This window comes from Psammomys obesus, unplaced genomic scaffold (genome assembly GCF_907164565.1).
Source record: "Psammomys obesus unplaced genomic scaffold, mPsaObe1.curated_primary_1811, whole genome shotgun sequence".
In the NCBI taxonomy this organism is placed as follows: domain Eukaryota; kingdom Metazoa; phylum Chordata; class Mammalia; order Rodentia; family Muridae; genus Psammomys; species Psammomys obesus.
In genome coordinates this window covers 36,876,955-36,897,786 of record NW_026587216.1, presented here as the reverse complement: position 1 = coordinate 36,897,786, position 20,832 = coordinate 36,876,955, and the positions used below count along the sequence as shown (strand labels likewise).

General features: G+C 44.2%; 1 protein-coding gene and 1 pseudogene across 1 annotated transcript in view; both read left to right on the top strand.

The window, feature by feature from the left end:
* The first annotated feature begins 7,875 nt into the window (after positions 1-7,875).
* Positions 7,876-8,329, top strand: LOC129673428 (brain protein I3-like; annotated as a pseudogene).
* Positions 8,330-19,629: 11,300 nt separating this feature from the next.
* Positions 19,630-20,832, top strand: part of Nsmaf (neutral sphingomyelinase activation associated factor) — a 62,004-nt gene continuing 60,801 nt past the window's right edge. Inside the window, exon 1 of the mRNA XM_055603421.1 lies at positions 19,630-20,033. Within this exon, the coding sequence (XP_055459396.1) occupies positions 19,975-20,033 (59 nt within the window). The 5' untranslated portion in view covers positions 19,630-19,974. The remainder of the gene's footprint in view (positions 20,034-20,832) is intronic.

The following is a 20,832-nucleotide window of genomic DNA, read 5'->3' as shown; positions in this document are numbered from 1 at the left end:
AGGTGTTTATGATACAATGACAAGGCTAGGAATCAATTAAACAAGGATGGTTGACTATTTTCTCCTCTAGTCCATTCTTTTTGTGTAAATAAGGAATGCTTTTGAGAGTAGAGTACCACAGGATGGGTCACCCATTGGATAGCTGCTGCCTCTCTAGAGGTAGAGGGCTTAACTTTGACAAGTGGACTGTACTTAAAAAAAAAAAAAAAAAGCCAAACAGAGGACATGTCTGATAATTCTGTCCAAGAACATTTGGGAAATTCAAATTCCTGGATTCAGATGTATTTTCTTAGTTTAAACTACAGAAAGATCATAGATCATAGAAGTAGTTGGCAGGAAGCATCTGATTGGTGAGCCCATAATCAGATTTTAAGTTCTAATTTGTGATTAAGTTAATAGGAATCTCAGTGATTTAACTATTTAAATCTATTTAAATACTATTTAAATTTAAATTTAACTATTTAACTATTTAAATTGTACACAAAACTAGAAATTGAATTGTAGTATCTAACCATTATGTTACAGATTAAAATTTTACTAGTAGCGTTAACAGTTCTGATCTTGTGAAATGAAGTATCCGTCATGATGGGAATTGGCAGCACCCTTAGCCTTAGCTGGGTTATACATTGCTTTATACATATTTTATTTCGGCTTCTAAGACAGAAATCCTTAAGAAATATTTTGAGGACAGTAGTTTTGAATAGTGTCAGAAAGCATTGTTGCAGAGAAGATCTAAAGCATAGAACCAAGCTCGCAGAAACAAAGAAAATGTAATCTGAAGCTGGCTCTCAGAAGAGCCGGCCCTGCCCTTCACCAGCTGCAGCGCTCAGGAGAGCCGGGTCGCACCTTCCTCAGCTGGGAATCATTGTGGAACTGGCCCTGGTGGCTTGTGCGCAGGAGAGCTGGCAGGCTGACCGACTCAGCCTCCACCCAGGCCCCGATCCAGAACTCTGAGTTGGCCCACCCCAATAACCACCCCATGCGTAACTGCTAGAGCATGTGAAGGGGCAGGTCCTGCAGATCCAAGAACTGCAGGATCTTCAGGACGCAGAGCAACAACAGGATACCCAAGAGGAATTCCGGTGAGGAGCCAGTGTTAATAGTGCAGCAGAAGCCAGAGGCCTCGAGTCAGACCAAAGACTCACTGCAGTGAACATTTTCAAGTAAAGATGGGCAAAAATGTATACCGTGTGACACACCCATGGTACACTGAAGCTTCCACAGGGAGATTTTTTTTCCTTTCTCCTCCCTCTAACCCTCTCCTCCTCTCCCCCTCTTCCTCCTTCTCCTCCTCCCCATCTTCCTCCTCCTCCTCTTCTTGTTTTCTTTTCACCAGGAGGTTGTTGAGGGCAAAAAGCAGATATGAAGCGACGGGGAGATTAGGGGAATTGGGGTGCATGATGTGAAATTCACAAAGAATCAGTACCAGTTTAAAAAAAATAAACAAACATGACGAAGGAAGAGAACGTGGGAAAGTAATAGCCAGGCTCTTTCCGGTAGAGCGAAGGACAGACGCTGGCAGCATTGCAGGAGACGCCCACCACAGAGGGTTGAGTAAGACTGAAAAGGAGAACACTGGGCGCAGGATCAGAAGGTGACTAGAGAAGGCAGCACAGGCCTTATCAACGCACACATTTCAATACACCTCCCCGGCAATCTACAGAAAGATTCACGTAAGAAAAGATTTCAGGGCCTGGGGGATGGTGAGATGGTTCAGTGGGTAAATAGATTTGCCTGGCAACCTGAGAACCTGCATAGAAGGAGAGACGTAACTCCGCAAAGTCATCCTTTGACCTCACATGTACACCCTCATGGGAGCTCCTCGGCCCCCTCCACCGTTGCCTGTCATAATTTTATTTTTGACAGTCATAATCTTTTTTGGGGAGGGAGCCTCGAGACAGGGTTTTTCTGTGTAGCCCTGGCTCTCCTGGACTTGCTTTGTAGACCAGGCTCTCCTTGAACTCGCAGAGATCGGCCTGCTTCTGCCTCCTGAGTGCTGGGATTAAAAGCTTGCCCAACCATCGCCCCCGTCGTAAATTTTAAAAAGATCTTAGTTGCCCTCGCAAAGAAAATCGGTCTCTCCACGCATCTTATAGGGTGATATAAAAAGGCTGACAGTGGCTGAGAGCTGGACAGCTCTATTTTAAATGGTTTTTTTTTTTTTTTTTTTTGAGGCAAGAATTCTGGCCATTGGGCTCTTCCTGGTTTCAAAACATATTTGCTGAATTCATGAACAAAGTCTTCAGGGCGATTTTTTTTTTTTTTTTTAAATCTCAAATGGTTCAATGTCTTCCCTATTACAGAGCCTTGGCTCACTGGACAGAAGTTTGTTCCTTTTTTATTTATTTTTATTTTTTATTTTTTATATTAATTATACTTTATTCACTTTGTATCTCAGCTGTAGCCCCCTCCCTCAGTCCTTCCCAACCCCACCCACACTCCCTCATCTCCTCCCTGCCCCTCTGTAAGTCCACTGATAGGGGAGGTCCTCCTCAGCAGTTTGTAAGAAAGTTTTGTGTCCGCATTTGAAGGGTTACATTAATATCGTAAGAAATTGCCATTGTTCACAGATTTGCTGAATTCCTGCCCAGGTTCTGGATTGTGGAGAAAGTGCAAAGCTCATGCTTGCCAGAATTTTGTTTGTATAAAAGTTTAATGTGTGGACATTCAACTCCTTATAAAATTAAGCCTTTGTTAACCAGAAAACATTTAACTACTTATTGCCTATTTTTTTTCTTTTTCTTTCTTTCTCTCTTTCTTTATTTTTTGGTAATTTAAAATTTCTTTCATTGTGCCTTTAGTAAAAAATAAAAAAATCTGTATGCTGTCCACGTAATGTTTATACAATCCTGCAATATAAAGTGATTTACTTAACACATTTGTTCTTTGATTTGAAAATATGTAGTTAGTCTTCAAAAGACTTTATCCAACAAGTAAACAATAATTAGTATTTAATAGGTGTTATCTGTAAGCTTTTTGTGTGTAAAGTTTTAATTATTGTGCTTAATTTAAATGCTCATTATTAATAACTTAGGAAAATACATGTTGTTATATTGAAAACCATGTCTACCTTTATTTTACTTTTATACTTACTAACCAGCAGACACCTTTATTTTACTTTTATACTTACTAACCAGCAGACTTTTTGAGCCAGTTCAATAAAATTACTCTTTTTAAAAAAAAAATGCAAAGATAACTGGACATGGTGGATCACACCTGTAATCCCAGCACTCTTTTGGGGAGGCAGAGGCAGGTGGATCTCTGTGAGTTCAAGGCCATCCTGGTCTACAAAGTGAGTCCAGGACAGCCAAGGCTACACAGAGAAACCCTGTCTCAAAAAACCAAAAACAAAAACAAAAACAAAATATGGAAAGATGATTGAAAGTTGTAAGTCATAAAAAATAAACATATAGAAGTTCCCAGACCTGAGGAGTGACCATCGTGAAGTAGGGAATTAAAACATGGATTTCTGGAACGTTGTCCCTTGGGTTCTTGCTCATCCAGTCTGGAGTGTGAAGGTAGAGTCTCTGTAAACACTTGCAGCGTCTTCCATGTGGGCTGCTTGAGGGAGAGACCGAGTCAGCCTTTCCACAGTAGAGAGCAGAAGGAGGGCAAAGGTCAAAGTACACCGAACAGGCTCTGGAATCTTGGACAGCCACTGCTTGATTCCAGAATAGCCTGACAAAATGCAAAGATGACACCACCAGTTGATTCTGAAAAGCCGTCTTTATGTTTCCAGTCAGTGGGTGTGTAGAGGCTTCAGTTCTCTGTTTTCTTACTTTTTGAAAGAGAAGTCACTTGAAGGGAAACTCCCACATCCAGATGTCATGGGGGTTGGTGAGATGGCTCAGAAGGTAAAGGTACTTGCTTCCAAGCCTGACACCCAGTTCCATCCCTGGAACCCACGTGGTGGAAGCTGAGAACCAAGCATACTCAACCTATGGCATAAAATAAATCTAGAAAATAATGTTTAAGTATCTGTTAACTTACTGTGAGTATGCAGAATAGTTTAATTGAAAACTTAATCACTAAAAAACTGCTAATTTATTTCCGTTTCAAAGAAGAGGAGGACTAATAAGACTGCACTGGTCCTTTGCACTAGGTTTTGCCATCGAGACTCTATATCATTCTGGAGGATTTTTCAGTATCCACTTTCTGCAAAATACCAATTTTTAAAATAAATCCTATATTTATTTTATTTTTAAGTTTTCTATTTAAAATGTTATGCAATATTTCTATCATCTTTTCCCTCTTCAACTCTTTTCAGACCTACCCTCAACCTCCCTTCCCCCCTAGCTTCATGTTCTCTCTCTGTCTCTCTCTCTGTCTGTCTCTCTCTCACTCATCCACTCCATCTTTCCCTCTCAAAAAAAATAAAAACAAAAGCAGGCAAAACAATGAAACAACAACAAAAATAAATCAAAACAGGCAAACTAAAAAGAAAAAAGAAAAAGAAAAAAAAAGAAAAAAATGGATGGGACAAAAAAAAAAAAACAAAAAAAACCGCCAAGCAAGCATAACGAAACCAGTAAGGGATGCCTGAGGAAAGCATGGGGTTCCTTTTAGGTCGGCCAGTTATGCCTGGGCAGGGAGCCCACCATGGAATGTGGTTAATACACCCAGTGGCATTCCACTGAAGAAGACGGATTTTCCCTTTCCCAGCGGGTATGGTTTGCAAAGAGCTTCCAGGCTAGAAAGTGGAACTTTGTTCTCACTGTTCCTTCTCTGGGCTGCAATTTCGTCTGGCTTGAACATGTACATGCACCTCTTGTGTGTGCTGTCACAGTCTCTGTGAGCTCATATGTCTACCAGCCCTTTGTGTCTAAATAACTGTTTCCTTGGTGTCATGCATTTAAATTATAAATTTAAAAACAAAACGTACAAGCCATAAATAAATAAATAAGTAAAAAATTAATAAAAAAATAAATATGAAGAAACTGGTGGAGGGCCTCCTAGAGCCATTTTAATTGGCAGCTGGTAGATTCTCCTTGCTCCTTTGAGTGAAAGAGCTGGACTTGTATGCCAGCATTGGTCGTTTTTACACTCCTCGGACTCCTTGAGGAATCCACACGATGACCACAGCCACTTGCTCCAATTCCTCAAGGTGTAAAGCTAGCCAGGGCAGCCAACACCAAGCTCTACGCTATCACAAACGATGGTGGACTCTACCATCCTGCATTGGAATCCCAACCATCTCCACCTAGGCCAGGGAAGTACGCTCCTCCTGGTGGCCTAGCAAGGAGATTGTTTTCACTGACTGGAAGGTTTAATGCTGTGATTGGCGGAAAACAAACAAACAAAACGAAACACCTTCCTTTGCCTGAAAGGTATGCTGAGCCTGGTACAAACGCCCTTCCTTCTCTGGCTGCCTAAGTAAAAGCAGGCTGTTCTGCTCCCTGGGAAAGAGGGAGAGGAAGCTTCATGCTGCCTCTTCTGAAGCTGCAACATGAGGCTCAATTAAAGGCTTCTTTCTCTTGCATGTCTTTTCTGGCTTCCTTTTGGTAGAATGGTCGAGATGGCGATGCAAAGTAGTGGCAGCAGAGACTGTGGAATGTTGGCAGCGATGGAGCGCTTGCTGGCTGAGCTGCAGAGGTGGCAAAGTGGCAGTTGGCCTGACTGACACAAAGACAGAGCTGGGGAAATGGAAGAGCCAGAAGAACGAAGAACGGGAGTCAAAGAGGAGCAGTGGCAGTGGAGGAGGAGAGGCAATGATGGCAATAGAAATAATAATAACAACAGAAAATGTGGTAATGGCAGTCTTCAGAACAAAGAGTCTTAAAGACCCTAAGACAAGAAATTGTTTAAAAAAAAAAATGCTGTCAAGAGCTTCGGGGTCTGGGCCTTGAGGTCTGGAAGTTCCAGCTGGACAATGTCAATTTCATAAGCCTGCACAAGAAGCTTAGCACTTGCAGAGGTAAGGGTCCTAGACCTGAGGACTACAGAAGAGCTATAACACATTGCAAGGATAAGGGTTCTCACAGCGGGGGCTCCTACAGGAGACCCCAGACAGGGCACCACCTGCTTTTGATCCAGCCTGTCTGCTGATGCCTCTTGCTGTGTTAAAGCAGAATGACACAAACTGCCAAGGATGAGTGCTGGAAGTGCTCTCCGCACCCGACCCCACCTCACCCCTGTCCCACTCACAACAGTCACCCAGGAAGAGCAACAGGATCCCAGACAACCCATTTGTTACATTCTCACCTCCAAACATGGCTCTCACTCACCTTGGGCTGCCATAATCAAAAACCATAGACTTGGAAGCTTGACACGATTTTCTTACAATTCTAGAGACCTGAAAGCCCAAGGTTAGGGAGCCAGATGGTTTATTGTCTGATAAAGAATCTTTTTTTTTTCTTCAGGTGACCACTTTCTTATATCCTCACAGGGTGAGAGAAAGGAAGCTCTCTTTCTCTTCTAGAAGGCCACAGTTCTATCGGGTTAGTGTTTCCTTTGTGACCATATGTAGCTATGATAGTGTCCTGAAGTTCACCTCTCTAGATTCAGCCACTCCAACAGTTAGCGCTTCAAGGCATTAACTTAGGGGAGGGTACACAAGCCATCCCAAGGGAGCATGTTTTTCCAGGGCCATCTTAACTCTCAGTATCCCTGGAGCCCTCGTCATGGTATGCAGTCATTTTAGATGTAAGGACTAAGACTGTGTGTGTCCCATTCACATCTATTCCTAGTCCTTACCATCACAGGACTAATGGAATATAAACTTGTTGTGGAAAAACACTTACAGAGAAGGCAGGAAAAACAGAGAACTTCACTGGTTTTGTCTTATTTTTTTGAGACGGAGTCTCGTGCTGTAGTCCAGACTGGCTTTTAATTCACTGTTGTAGCCTCAGCTGGCCTCAAGATAATGATAATCCCTATGACACAGCCTATCAAGATCTGAAATTGTAGATCATGGAAATGTCTTATATCATATGCCATGCTACACAGTTGGAAGGTTGTAAAAGTGCCTTTTATTCGCCTGAGGTAATTATTGTTTTGGAGGCTTACTCTGTCTGCTAGCCTAGGCCTAGTCCTGGAAGCTTCTAGCCTCTGTATAATCTAACCTAGGCCTGGAATGCTTTCAGCCTCTGAGACTTAGTGCTGAATAAGCTCACCCTTTTTAGTTCTTTCTGAACTCTGGCTGGCTATTTCAACTCAGCTGTTCTGGCTTTAACTCCTCTTCAAGCTGACTGATTCAACTTGGCTTCTCTCAGTTTGTCACGGAAGTGCTCTACCTGGCCTCAAACTACTCTAGCAATCTGTTCTAATCTTCAGGCTCCTCATTCTCTGGTTTGTTCTGTCTTCACCTATGTCTAGCTTGTTCTCTCTTAAACCTCTCTCTCTATAAAACTCCCCATAAAAACTGCCTCTGAATTCCTTGGACTCAACTGCCATGAATTCAACTCTATTTCACTGTCTCTCAACTCACTGACCCAACTGAATGGCCTGAATGGAACTCAGAGGTCTGCATGCCTCTGTCTCCTGAGTGCTGAGCATAAAGGCATGTTCCACCACACCTGGACCTAAGCTTTTCTTTACCTAAAACTTACTCTGTACCAGGCTGCCCTTGAACTTAGAGCTTTGCTTGCCTCTGTATCCTGGGACTAAAGGCATGTCTATATTCTAGCCAAATCACACAGACCTAGAAGGTCTTTGGATGTGATCTTTTGGCAGAACACCCATGTTCTCAATTAAAATTCCTCTACAGGATGTTTTCTGTACAAATAAGATGTCTCCTAGCAATGGTTCCTGGTAGGTGGAGAAACGTACATCTTGACTAAGCTTTACATCAATGTTAGGAGCAGCTTTAGTCACAATACCTAAAAACAACAAACACAGCTTAGAGACATAAACTATTGAAGAAAGAAACTGTTTGTGATGGCTAAAACAAACAAACAAAAAAAACAAAAAAAACCTCCATTTTGGTTGCCACTGCTGCTGCCATCCCGGCCGGCCGGAAGGAAGCTGGATGGGCCAGACCACAAGCCCGTGTTGCAGGAGCACCCGCCTACAGCCTGGAGGCCGGCCAAGACGACTATGCGTCTATGGGGGCCATCCCCACCGCGCCTCCGCGGACGCCCTATCCCGGCCTCGTCACAGGGATCCCCAGAAACCCGTGGGTCTATAACATCCACAGTCAAACGGTCACTCGGTATCCTGCCAACTCCATCATCGTTGTCGGAGGCTGCCCCGTCTGCAGGGTTGGTGTTCTGGAATACTGCTTCACCTGCCTAGGCATCTGCTTGGCCATCGTTCTATTCCTTTTGGGTTCATCTGCTGGTTTTCATTGAAGAAGCAAAAATGCCCCAACTGCGGAGCAGTCTTTTCTTGAAGGGAACAACACACCCAGTTTTCCTACGGTCAGCTGTTTTCCAACGTAAATGTTGTGTACAATAGTTTTACTCGATTGAGCTTCAGGACTGTTTTGTAGAGTGCAGTGAGATAGACTTGGCATAGGGCTGACGCAGAGGTGGAAGGCAGCGGCCTGCCCTGAGGCTAAGGGTAACTCAAGAAAGCAAGGCTTCTATTTTTCGCAGTCTTTATTTTGAGAATGGTGAGAAATACTGTTTTAAATAAATGAGATTCGGGGTTGGGAAATTAGCTCAGTGGTAGAGCGCTTGACTTGCCTAGCAAGCGCAGAGCCCTGGGTATGGTCCAGACCAAAAAATAAACAAACAAACAAACAATAAATAAATGAGATTCATACCAAACAAAAACAAAACAAAACAAAACATAAAACTCAAACAAACGAACCAACCAACCAAAAAAAACCCTCCATTTTGTCCCAGACACCCACCTTAGTAGTTGTTGGCCTGTGAACTAAATTTCTGAAAGATGAGCACCTGGTAACCTGCCCCCTGCCCCCTCCCCAGGATAGCGTAACTAGTGTGAAGTGATTAACTGCTTGTTCTGGCTTCATTGTGAACTCAGCTACCGTTGCGTGCTGGGGAACTGAGGCATTTCCTCACACAGCTACAAATTCCACAAAAATGAATAGTTGTCTTCACATTGAAAAGACCACACCTTACCTGCCTCTGTATGGCATGTCTCTGATTTGGCTTAGAGACTACAATCCTGCAAGCAGTTTTAATAAATTCAACTAATTGCAATATGTGTTGAGTCTTGTGGTCTTTTCTCAGAAGTCTTGAACTCCGTAACACTCCAAGTGTCATTTCCAGAAATAAAAAGAAACACACTTGTGCCCCACATTCCAACTCTGTGAAAATCTGGAAGGCAGGTTACTGGTTTCTGAAGACCCGGGATGATAGGGATCCCTTGTTACAGGACACAGCGAAACCTGTCTTGTGTCGCAACTGTGCTAGTTATAAGACTTCGCACTTCTGTCAAAACCCATCCCATTTACAATTAAAGCTGGTAAACTTCATTGTAAACTGTGCCTCCGTAAGCCCAATGAAAATGGATTTGCAGGGGCTGGAGAAGAGATGGATGGCTCAGCAGTAGGGCACTGGAGGCTCTTGAAGAGAACCAGAGTTTAGTTCCCAGCACCTACATGGCAACTCACAAGTTTCTGTAACTCGAGCCCCAGAAGACCCAGTGCCCTCGTCTGGTGGGTACCAGACACACACCGTGGGTACCACACACACACACATGATGCACAGACATGTATGCAGAAAAAACAGCCATACACAAATAAAAATTTAGAAATGGATCTGCAAATAAATTATTCTACATGGCTCCTATAGGAAGCTCAAGAAAAGAAAATGTTAAGATTGGAGCCTGCACCGTGCCCTCTCCCTTTCTTGTAGGGCCACTGTTTCCAAGAAGATATTTGAGATGAGAAAGGATAGACTCTTACCCACAGGTTATTGAGACTTCCCTCCCATGCTCAGACAAAAGTAGAACACCCCTCCCCCTGCAAGGAGGCCCCTGAGTGCCCTACTCTAAGCAATAAATTCTGGTTGCCATCACATTCTTTTAACCTCAAAATTGCTGCTGCAAACAGTAAGAAAAGAGACCTTGGGTCAGGCAGTCTTAGATCAATACCATCACTGCCACTTACTAACTGAGTAGAACTGGGCCTCCCTCTTATTAAATTCACAAAATCCCGAGTTGGCATCTTCTGATGACTGAAAATAACAGAATGATCTCACAAAATGACCTTAAGGATTTGCCAACAAGCCAAGCCATTGCTAAGGAACAGCCAATGACAGGTGTTAGGTTAGCTGATGAGAGTGTGGGTTTAAATGGATTTAGACAACCAGTGGCTTTTGGCAGACCGGACATCAAGAACTTTCTCCATAAAGTCAGTTTCCCTTGCCCCACGGCATATTAGTTCTCTGTGACAAAATGCATAAGAAAAAAAAAAAAGCTGAGGAAGAGAGGGTTTATTCTGCAGCACAGTCCATCACGCTTAGAAAAGGCATGGTTGCAGGGCTGGAAGCAGCTGGTCTCATTGTATCTCCACTTGGAAGCACAGAGATGTGACCCCTGATTCCTCGCTTGCTTTCTTCCTTTTATCCAGTGCAGCCTTCCAGCCTATGGAATGGTGCTGTCCACATGAGTAGGGTCTACTCATACCAATTAATCCAATCTAGAAAATCTTAGAAGCAGGCCCAGAGAGTTGTTACTGTGGTAATGCTAATCCCACCAATTTGACAATCAAGAGTAACCAGATACTCAGGTATCATGAGGAAAGAGAGAGGCCAGGGGCATCCTATACACCTGATCTTGTCATGTCTGATAAATGCCAAGGTTAAGAGGCCCTGACCTACAGAGAGGCCGCTGCCAAACTGCCCACTGTGGCCTTAGGGAAGAAGTATTGTGTGTGTTACCTGGGATGTTAACCAATGTTCCCTGGCAGGTGACATTTTCATTTTCACTACCTTAAAATACAAGGGAAAGAAAGAATGATGATGAGAGGGAGGGAGAGAAAGGAGGGGGCACAGAGGACAGGGATAGCAACAGACAGAGAGAGTGGGGGAGAGTGGTATCAGCAGAGAGAAAAAGAAAGACTCACCTGGAACATTAATGGATCTGAACAAATTGTTGATGTTTAGTAATAGAGAATCAGAGAACATTCTCCCACCAGGATCAAAGGAGAAAATGGTGAATGCAAACTATTGATCTCAATATTTGCCAAAAAGTAATTCTAGAGTAAATTCTGGTAGTGCTGATGTGGATAATTAAGAAGCAGCTGCAAATAGAGGCATATATTTTTAACACTTGGACAAACCATCTTATAAAGACAGTCTTAGTCTGAGTCCATTGTTGTAGCAGAATGCTGCTGACTAGACAAATGAGAGCAGCTTCTGGGGCTCAAAGAATGGAGTAGAGCCCAGGCCTGTCTAATGACTGCTAACCTCACTAGTGCCATGGGCTAGCATCTACTAGGGGCTACTTCATAGGCGTTAACTCATTTCCTGTTATAACCATTCTATGACAGGGGTACTGTAATCCCCATCTTACAACTGAGAAAACCGAACAGTGTCATACATCTGATGAGACAAGAGTTACGGTTGGAAACAGTTGTATTTGGATCCATAACCCAATCACTTACAGACTGTATCATGACCCTCCTGAAAACAGCGCAGAGATGAACTGAACGGGGCATTCCCTTTCCCCTTCAGTCTCGAAGAGCAAGATTTGCAAGAGCCTTTTGCACTCTGCCTTTGATCACATCAGTGCACCCGGTGGACATTTTTATTCTTTGTAGTCCTTGCTTGCCACGTAGAGATACCAATAAACTGAGAACACTAAAACAACTAGATCTGGTAAGTCAAATGGAAAATTTTCATCACTGAGAAATTTTCCACAGATTTATATTGCGTGTAGTAGGCCTAGTCCTTGAAGTGAATAATTAGTTCCTGGTAGTTCCTTAGAACCACATTTGTTGAACTTCTTACTGCTTTATTGTTACTGCTGTTATGATTAGATCTTAATTAACCTGAAAGGATGCTTAGTTCCCAGCATGTTGAGGACTGGAACAGTATTAATCATTGTTGCAGGAGGGAGACACATCTTTCTTTAGTGGTGTAGCCACTGGTATGTTCTCCATGCTCCTGTAAGCAACCATAACTAAACCCAATAGGTTGAAAAACAGGAAGGTCAAGACAATTGACAATGGGAGGTGCACAATTAGGAAGAGAAAGGCAATGAGATGAAGTGGAGAAGAACAAATACTAAAATACATTACATACACATATAAAAAATAAGGCAGATATGTACGCCTTTAATTCTAGCACTCAGGGAGTCAGAGGCAGGCAGATCGCTGTAAGTTCAAAGCCAGCCTGGTCTATAAGGCAAGGCGAGGACAGCCAACACTGCACAGGGAAATCTTGTCTTGGGGGCAAGGGGCTGGTGCGGGGAGAAAAAAAGAAAAGAAAATACATGAAACTAAGTGGAAGAGAGTTAGGTCACTGAGGATGTTCCCTGGAGGAAGAGAGATTGGTATCCTGGCCCCTTCTGTCTTCACTTCCCAGTCACCTTGACATGAGCATCTGGGGTTCCCTTTCCATATTCTGCTGCTTCTGCCTGGCCACACATCCCAAAGCAAAGCCCAGTGAAGTATGGACTGAAGACTCTGAACCCATCAGGCAAAAATAAAACCTTTGTCCTTACAAGTTGGTTTTCTTAGGTATTTTGTCACAGTGACAGAAAGCAGGCTAGCACAAATGTCCACCTGAGCTGGGTCCTTCTGTTTCAGCATCCCAGCTTACATATAGAACTGCATCTAAGCCTAATGGGAATCAACACCTTTCGACAGAGTCCTCACTTCTCTGAGCCCTTCCGCTTGCTTCTTCCTTCTTGAAGTACTGCTTCTTCACAGCCAGCCTACATTTTCATTATGTGTAGGCTCCTTACCTGCAGAGCTCCTCCCTAGTCTCCCAGTGAAACAGGTTTTACAGGATGGCTTTAAGTGCAGGCCAGAGTAGTATCAGGGTGAACTGCTTCAAAAGAATAAGCAAATTAATTACTTTTAGTGTCCTGGTTACAAATTCTATGACTAAGGCTTCCATATACTATCTTCCCAGGAATCCAGGTGACATCTCTCAGTCTCTCTATCTCCTCTCCTCTTTTATCCTGTCCCCTGCTTTTCTCTAGAGTGACCACCTGACATTTTAGTGCACTCAGGATTGTCTGGAGGGATTGTTCAAACACAGATCACTGGCATCATCCCACAGCTTCTGGTTTAGCAGAATTAAAGCAGCCATGACTGTTTGCTCTTGTCCTTTGGTTTTGAGATAGGGTCTCATGTAGTTCCTGCTGGCCTCAAACCTACTGCATAGCCAAGGCTGACTTTGAACTTTGAGTTCATCTTCCTTCTACCTCAGTGCTAGGATTATAGATGTGTACTGCCCTGCCCGGCTAAGTTCTGCTTTTCTATAAAGTGTCCAGGTGACTCTGAGGCTAGACTTGAGACCAGATTTTAAAGAGTACTGCTTTGGAGCTAGGAATAGAACTCAGTGGGACAGTGTTTGCCCAGCATCAAGGAAGTACTGGATTTGAACTCCAGCCCTTGTGCTCGCGCGCGCGCGCGCGCGCGCGCGCACACACACACACACACACACACACACACACACACACACACAAGAATCTCCTGCAGAGTCCCTGGTGTTTGCTGTCAAAATGGGCAAAATTCATGAAACTTGGGAAAGCTGTGGTATCTCCAAAAAGTGACGGGGCTACAGGCAAGAAGAAAATTACCAGGAGATCAAAGATCAAGGCCTGTGAATGTGTATGACTAACCACCTCACGCCCACAGGGCGCTCTGTAGACATCCCCTTGGATAAAACTGTTGTTAACAAGGATGTCTTCAGAGACCCAGCTCTGAAAGACAAGGCCAGGGGGAAGCCAAGGTCAAGTCTGAGGAGCTATGCAAGGCAGGGAAGAACATGTGTTTTCTCCAGAAGCTTTGGTTTTAGTATATTTTTGCTTCCGTTAGTACTGCTACCACTATTACTACTACTAATAATAAATCTACACATCCAAGAATGAACTGAGCGTAACAGAACAATTCTAGAATTCTAGCACACAGACGACTGAGATAAGAGGATTATGAGTCCTAGGCCAGCCTTGGCTACAATACAAGTCCCTGTCACAAAAACAAACAAAACACTAAAGCAAAACCCACACACCTGAGAACAACAAAGTCATTTTCAAGCCTTTAAGAGAGCAGCTCAACCCAAGAGAGTTCTTGTTATAATGCAAGTACCTGGCAACATTTGCCGTTTGACTCCTACTGTGATATCAGTGTTCCAACCAAAGCTTTTGTTAGAATCCAACTTCCTTGCAGCAACATTGAGAGCTGTGGCCTTTGAGAGGTAATACAGTCTGTTCTCATGAATGGATTATACAGTGGTGGATCAGCTTTGTGGGGGTTGGTAGCTGATAAAGAGAATGGGCTTTGACACACTCCTCCTTGTATTGCCAGATGCTGGTGCTACGTTCTTGAACGTCTCAAGTCCCAGACCTCAGAATTAAAAAGAGATACCACATGTCAATGTGTTGGGGAAAATATGTAAAGAAAAGAACATGGCCAAGCGACAAGAAAAAAACTGTAAGAGATATGACATGTGCTGCTGAAGTCACAAGACTGCAGAAGCCAAGCTGAATTCCCCAAACCGCAGAAGGAGAGTCAAAGACACAGGCAGGTTATAGAAATGGTCCTGGGGCAATAGCAACTCATGTATGAGGGAATCATGATGAGAAAAACAGAAGTTAAAGGAACACATCCACTGTCTGGAAACTAACTAGAGGAAAATGGGAAAAGCTCATTGGATACCACCACCAAATTACTATTTTTTTCTGCATAACAAAATGATTAATAAATTCCCAATTCAGAAAAATATAGTCTTTTGAAAATATGTAGTAGTATAATGAAGATAATTCTAAACCCTAATCTTTCCATTCAAAGATAACTATTACAAGCTTTTGCTATATTTTCATTCCATTTTTTAAAATAGATTAGTGGTATAATATAAAATAAGTGATTTCATGATTTTTCACAAATACACTGCAGTCATTTGCTTAGGTAATTAAATCTTCATCAGAAGCAGACTTTCAAGTGGACGTATATACATATGAATACTATTCACTCCTGACATATGCTCACAAACTGCCATAGAACTATTCGCACTCCATGTTTATTGTTGCTTTATTTGCCATAGCAAAGAGCTGGAATTAACCCAGATGTTTATCAACAGATAAGTGGATAATGCCAGGAGTGAAATAGCTAGGTTATTTGTACTTATAAGTTTTTAAGAAATCTCTAAACATATTTCTACAATTTCTGTATTAATTTGCACCCTCACCGACTGTGAATAAGGGTCCCCCTCTTAAATTCTGAAATTAGGTTTAACAAATAATAATCATAAAGGTCCAAAAAGAACCAGAGCTTGACCTATGGGTTAAAACAATACATTGCTAAGAGCTCCAAATGTACTTGGCAACTGTAATACTCACCAGAATAAACATGAACACAGCCTCTACGTCTTATGAGGATAAGGAATGAGGTCTCTCCAGAGCTCACCACGTTTCCAGAGGTGGGGGTGTGCAAAAATCAACATCTGTGGTAATAGTAGCTCAAACTGTAGTTGTCTGTCATTAAAGATAAGACTGAGTTCAACCTTTGCTTAGCTGTTCTTCATTGGCTGGGGCCTGGATTTCAGCCCAGCAAAGCCCCGCCCTTAGCCTTACTGAACGTCCAACAGTGGTGTGGTACTCATGTTCCCCAGAAGGACGTACATGTCAAAGGTACCTCTCAGTCAGATCTACTCAATGCTCATACTTGGCTGTTAGCACTGACGTTTCCCTGTCTGAACTGATAGGTAGGTACATGACAAAACTGTGGCTACTCAGTTAATTGAGTTAGCCAGCTTTCTACTGTCGAATGAAATACCAGAGAGAAGATCAACCTAAAGAGAGGGCTCCTTTGTCTTAGGGTTTCAGTTTTGTTGCTTTTTCGTATCCCTTCAAAGCTATCTCACCATCTAGGCACCATCTTCTACCGGTTCTTCCACCACTTAGTAGTGCCATCAGCTGGGGATCAAAGCTTTGGAGACGTTTAATTTCTTAACCAACACAAACCCTTACTGTTAAATAGAGTTACTCGGATCTTCTGAGATGTTTATCCTGAGTCTTAACAAAGAGCTTAAGACTAGCAGAAATATCTGTCTTCAACAGCCCTTCTGTTCCTCTGTTACAGAACTGGTTAAATTACCTGGCTAGTGAGCACAGAGACTCTGCACTACAAAATCCAGTGTGGGAGTCGGGTAGGCAAAGAGTCCAAGGAATAGGGAGTAAAGTAGCAGAAAAGCAAGGAAACCACGAGAATTGGAGGTAATGGGACAAGGCTAAACGCTGTTTCAGCTACACTGAGTTTGCTGAGGGTTCAGAGAAGATGAAGCTGAAAGCAGCCAGTGAATGTGGAGATTTGACAAGGAAGCATTGCAGAAGAGAGGTGGTAATGGAAGTTCAATCAAAATGGACTGAACAGATTGCAAAGAAAAAAATGGAGACAGCATGTGCAGGTAGATATGTCAAGGAGTTCTGTCAGGAATGGGATGCTGGAAGGAAATTCAAGATAAGAGAAAGCTTATCTTCATTTTAAAAATACATTACCCTTCCCTCAGAACTCAGGGAACCCTGCTGAAGAGGGGGCAGGAAGAGTGAAAGAGCCAGAGGGAGTGAAGGACACGAGGAGAACAAGGCCCTCTAAATCAACTAAGGCTCATTTGAGCTCACAGATCCTGAAGTACCAAGCAAAGGGCCTGCATGGGTCTGACCAGGTCCTCTGTGTAGCTTGATATTTTTATTGGACTCTCGTGAGAGCAAGTGGATCTCTAACTCATGTGCCTGCACTTGGGACTCTTTTCTGTATGTTGGGTTGTCATGTCCAACTTCAACATGATAGTTTTTGCTTCATTTTACTATATTATGTTTGTTTGGTTGTTATTTCTTAGGTTCCTGTTCTTTTCTAATGAGAGACAGAAAGGGAGTGGATCAGAGGGACTGGTAGATGAAGAGGATCTTGGAGGAATAGATGGAGGGGAAACTATAATCAGGATGTATCGTATGAAAAAATAATCTGTTTTCAATAAAATGAAAATTACATTACTATTCAGATGGGAATAATCTAAAGAAAGGGGAGATAGACCAGCTAAGAGAATGACAGAAGAAAGCAAAATTCCAGCTTCTCACTTGCTGGAAAGAAAGAAGTCAGCCATTGATAGAAACATTTATACCTTTAAAAAATACAAACAAAAAAAACCACATAAGAGAAGCCGGTGGAAGAGAGAGTAAATGGTGGGAAGATGAGTGTGCCAGTCCTCAGTTCCCTTAAATTCTTGTCCCTAACAAACTACTATAGCAGAAACATCTCCCTTCTGGGATAGCATCAAAGAAAACCCTTCGAAATAGTTCTCCCTTCATCATGTCCAAGAAAACCTTAAAGTAGGAAGGACAACTTTTAATCAAAAATGTCTGTTGCGATGGGAGCAGGCGCTAAACTGAGCTCTGATTTGTGGGAAAGTGGACTAAACACTCTGAAAGGACTCAGAAAGGGAGCGCTCGGAGGCTCAGGAAAGCTGGGAAGGAGGAAAAACCACAAAGAGCCAGTCAACACAGACATGGTTAGGCAGCTCTGTCTGTTAGCTGGCAACTGTGGAAGTTAGGATTCTGTCCTCCCACATAGGAGGAGCACATTTCAGAAGAATGGCTCTCAGGCCCTGAGAAGATACTTCTGAGTTGCAGGAGATACATAGGCAACCCAAAGGGACAAATGAGTGATTCACAAATTAAGTCCTTGGGAAGTTATATGTTGGTTTGTGTGTGTGTAGGTGTGGGTGTGGGTCCATGTTTGAGTGCTCCTGGGCAGTGTGCCTTGGGAGGTCAGAGGTCAATGTCAGGGGCCTTCTCTATTGTTTGTTTGTTTGTTTGTTTGTTTTTGGAGACAGGGTCTCTTACTAAACCCAGCACCCGCTGACTGCTGGAGTGCCTAGCCACTTAGTGCTAAGGGTTCATTGTCGCAGATTCCCCAGTTACAGACCAGATCTCCCATACTTCCCCCTCTCCCGAAAGGATGCTGGGATGCCTTCTCAGATCTCCATGCTTACGTGGCACACTTTGCTCATAGCTACTTCCCCCAAACCCATAAGACATCTCCAGCAAGCGTTCCAACCTATGTAAATAGTAGACCAAAACAAACAGGTTTAAACAGCTACTAAAAGGAGTTTAGGGCCATGGGAGAGAACCTTTAGAAACGATGCCAGGGTTTAAGTCTTTCAATGTGGAAAGGGTACATGCTAGAAGTCCACACTTTTTGTAAGCCACGGTCAAAGCCTACTTAAGAGGACTTGAGCAACCTAGATAGAATTTGGTCAAGGAGAGGCTCTGTCACACTCAACCTGCCAGAACCACATATTTCTTCAATGCTTAATTGAAAGAAAGCTTATAGTCTGGTCTATTTTTTTCCCCTTACCTTATTCTAGCCAAATTAATTCCTCTCCTCTGACTTCGTAGCATCTACTTGTACTATTTCTCAAACAGAAGTTTTCAGATGGTACCTCAGCCATTCTCATAATCTTATTTCATTGTGCACATACGCACACAATTACACTTTCCCAAGGGACCATTAAGCCAGTGTCTCCCAGTTACAGATCTGTGCAGAGCAGTGGGATACGAGAAGATTTTCACTGACACGGGGTACTCTCTTCATTTATCCTCCCTTTTCCCCCCCACCCCCCACATTCTGGCATTGACTAAAGACAGCTAAAAAACTTGCTACTTTCACCACAATTGTTTTGTTTTTTAACCCTGTAGAACCCGGTTCTTAAGTCAAAGGAGTGTTTCAACATACACTCAATCTAGAGGCTTGTATCTGAGAGTCCCTCAAAGGTAAGCAATATCTAGCTTATTCTCGGGGTATTGAGAAATCATAACCCCTATGAAATATGAGTCATAATTGGTAGGACAGATTTAACACAAAAGGTGCCATGTATTGTTGAAGGTCAGAATCTTTCTTCATTGCTACTGGGATTTAAATGGTGCAGCCATTTGAAAGCACTGTGGCAGTTTTTCAGAGTTCAGAGATGGAGTCATCAGACAGTAGAACATCTCCACTCCTTGATTTCAACTTCACTCAACAGAAACGAAAGCATGCACACACAAAAAACAGATACATGAATGCTTACAGCTGCATTATTCTTAATAGCCAAGAGGTGGAAACACTGACATGCCTAGCCACTGCTGACTGTATTAACAGAAATGTAGATTGAAATACAATGGAATACACTTCAGGGATAAAAAGGGGACGGAATATCGACTTATGCTATAGCTCAGATGAACCTTGAAAGCATTATACAAAATGAAAGAACTCAGACACAAAGACCATATTTTGTAAGACTGTTTTTATTCGAAATGCCCAGGCTAGGTAAATTCAGAGAGACAGAAAGCTAAGAAGTGTTCCGTTAGGGCAAAGGTTTGTGGGGAGGAAGCTAGGAGGAGGGTGATTGTTAAAACTTAAAGTTATCTTTTTAGGGTGATAAAAATATCCTAACACACTAAGAACCATTGGCTGCTACCCTATACATGGCCAAATTGTTTGGTGTTTGGGTTACACCTCGTCAAGGCTGTTATTTAGGTAGAAAATAATGCCATCAATCATTTCAACGACTGAAATCTGGGACTGGAAATCCAAAACGTCGTTATTTCAAAACCGGGGGGCTCCTCCCGGGCGGGCGAGCCGCGGCTTCGGCGTCGTCAGGTGTCCTCGCCGCAGCGGCGCCGCAGAGGTTAGCCGGGACGGTGGCAGGACGCGGCTCCTCCGGCCCCGGGTCACCGCGCGCCCCTCCTCCGGGCCTGAGTCACGGCGTCGGCCGAGTCCCCGGGCGAGGATGCCGCGGTGAGCGCGCTCCGGACGCCGCGGGCCCTCGGGGCGCAGCGCGGGGCTCTCGGCCGCCCGGCGGCGCCGCTCGGGACTGCTCGGGACGCTCGGCGGGCCTGCGCGCCCGGGCCTCCATGGCGTTCACCCGGAAGAGGCAGCGCGAGCAGCAGCTGCAGCTCTACTCCAAGGAGAGGTGCGCGGGCCGCGAGGCCGGGCCGGGCGGGAGCGGGGCGCCCTCCCGCAGGCCGCCGCGGTCCCCGGGGTCCCCAGGGCCGCGGGGGGGACCGGCTGGAGCCGGAGGGGGGACCCCGGGACCAGACCCCCACCCGCCCGCGCGGGCCAGCCTCCCGCGCCGCCCCGCAGCCGCCGGCCCGCTGGGAGGCTGTTGGAGGAGCGCGTGCCGCGGCGTGGTCGCGGTCGCCCGCGGCCCAGGAGGGACGTGGGGAGAGCGACGGCCTCGCTCAGATCCCTTCCCCTTACGGGAGAGCGCGCTTCCGCCCCGCGTGTCCTTCCCAGTGCGGTTGGTTGGTTTGTTTTTTCCTTTTCTTTTCAGTGACCCACGCGCCTGCGGAGAGCGGAGCTGTAGGCTGCCGCAGGAATGCGGGCTAAAATCGCTTTTGCTTTTTTTTTTTTTTTTTTTTTTTTGCAAATTTGGGGTTTGGCCGCCGGTCGCGTGGCCGTTCGGTAAAAGCGGGGACACGCAAGTGCAGCTTTTTAATTCTGGGTGGGTTTGCGGGGTGTTCACCTGTAGCTGTGACTCACCCCGCACGTGCCCTCCATCCCTCGCCCTTTAAGCTGCAATGGGCTGGCCAGGTGGTCCGTTCTGAAATTGAGTTTAAATGGGATTTCTTTGTCTGGCAGCAGCGACTTGTTAAGGCTTGGTGCTCTGGGTTACCTTGACTAGCGTCCACAACAATGTTTTAAACGCTTTGAATGCTTGGGTCGTCATGTTCTAGGACTTAGTAGTCCTTTGTAACAATCCGGTGGCTTCA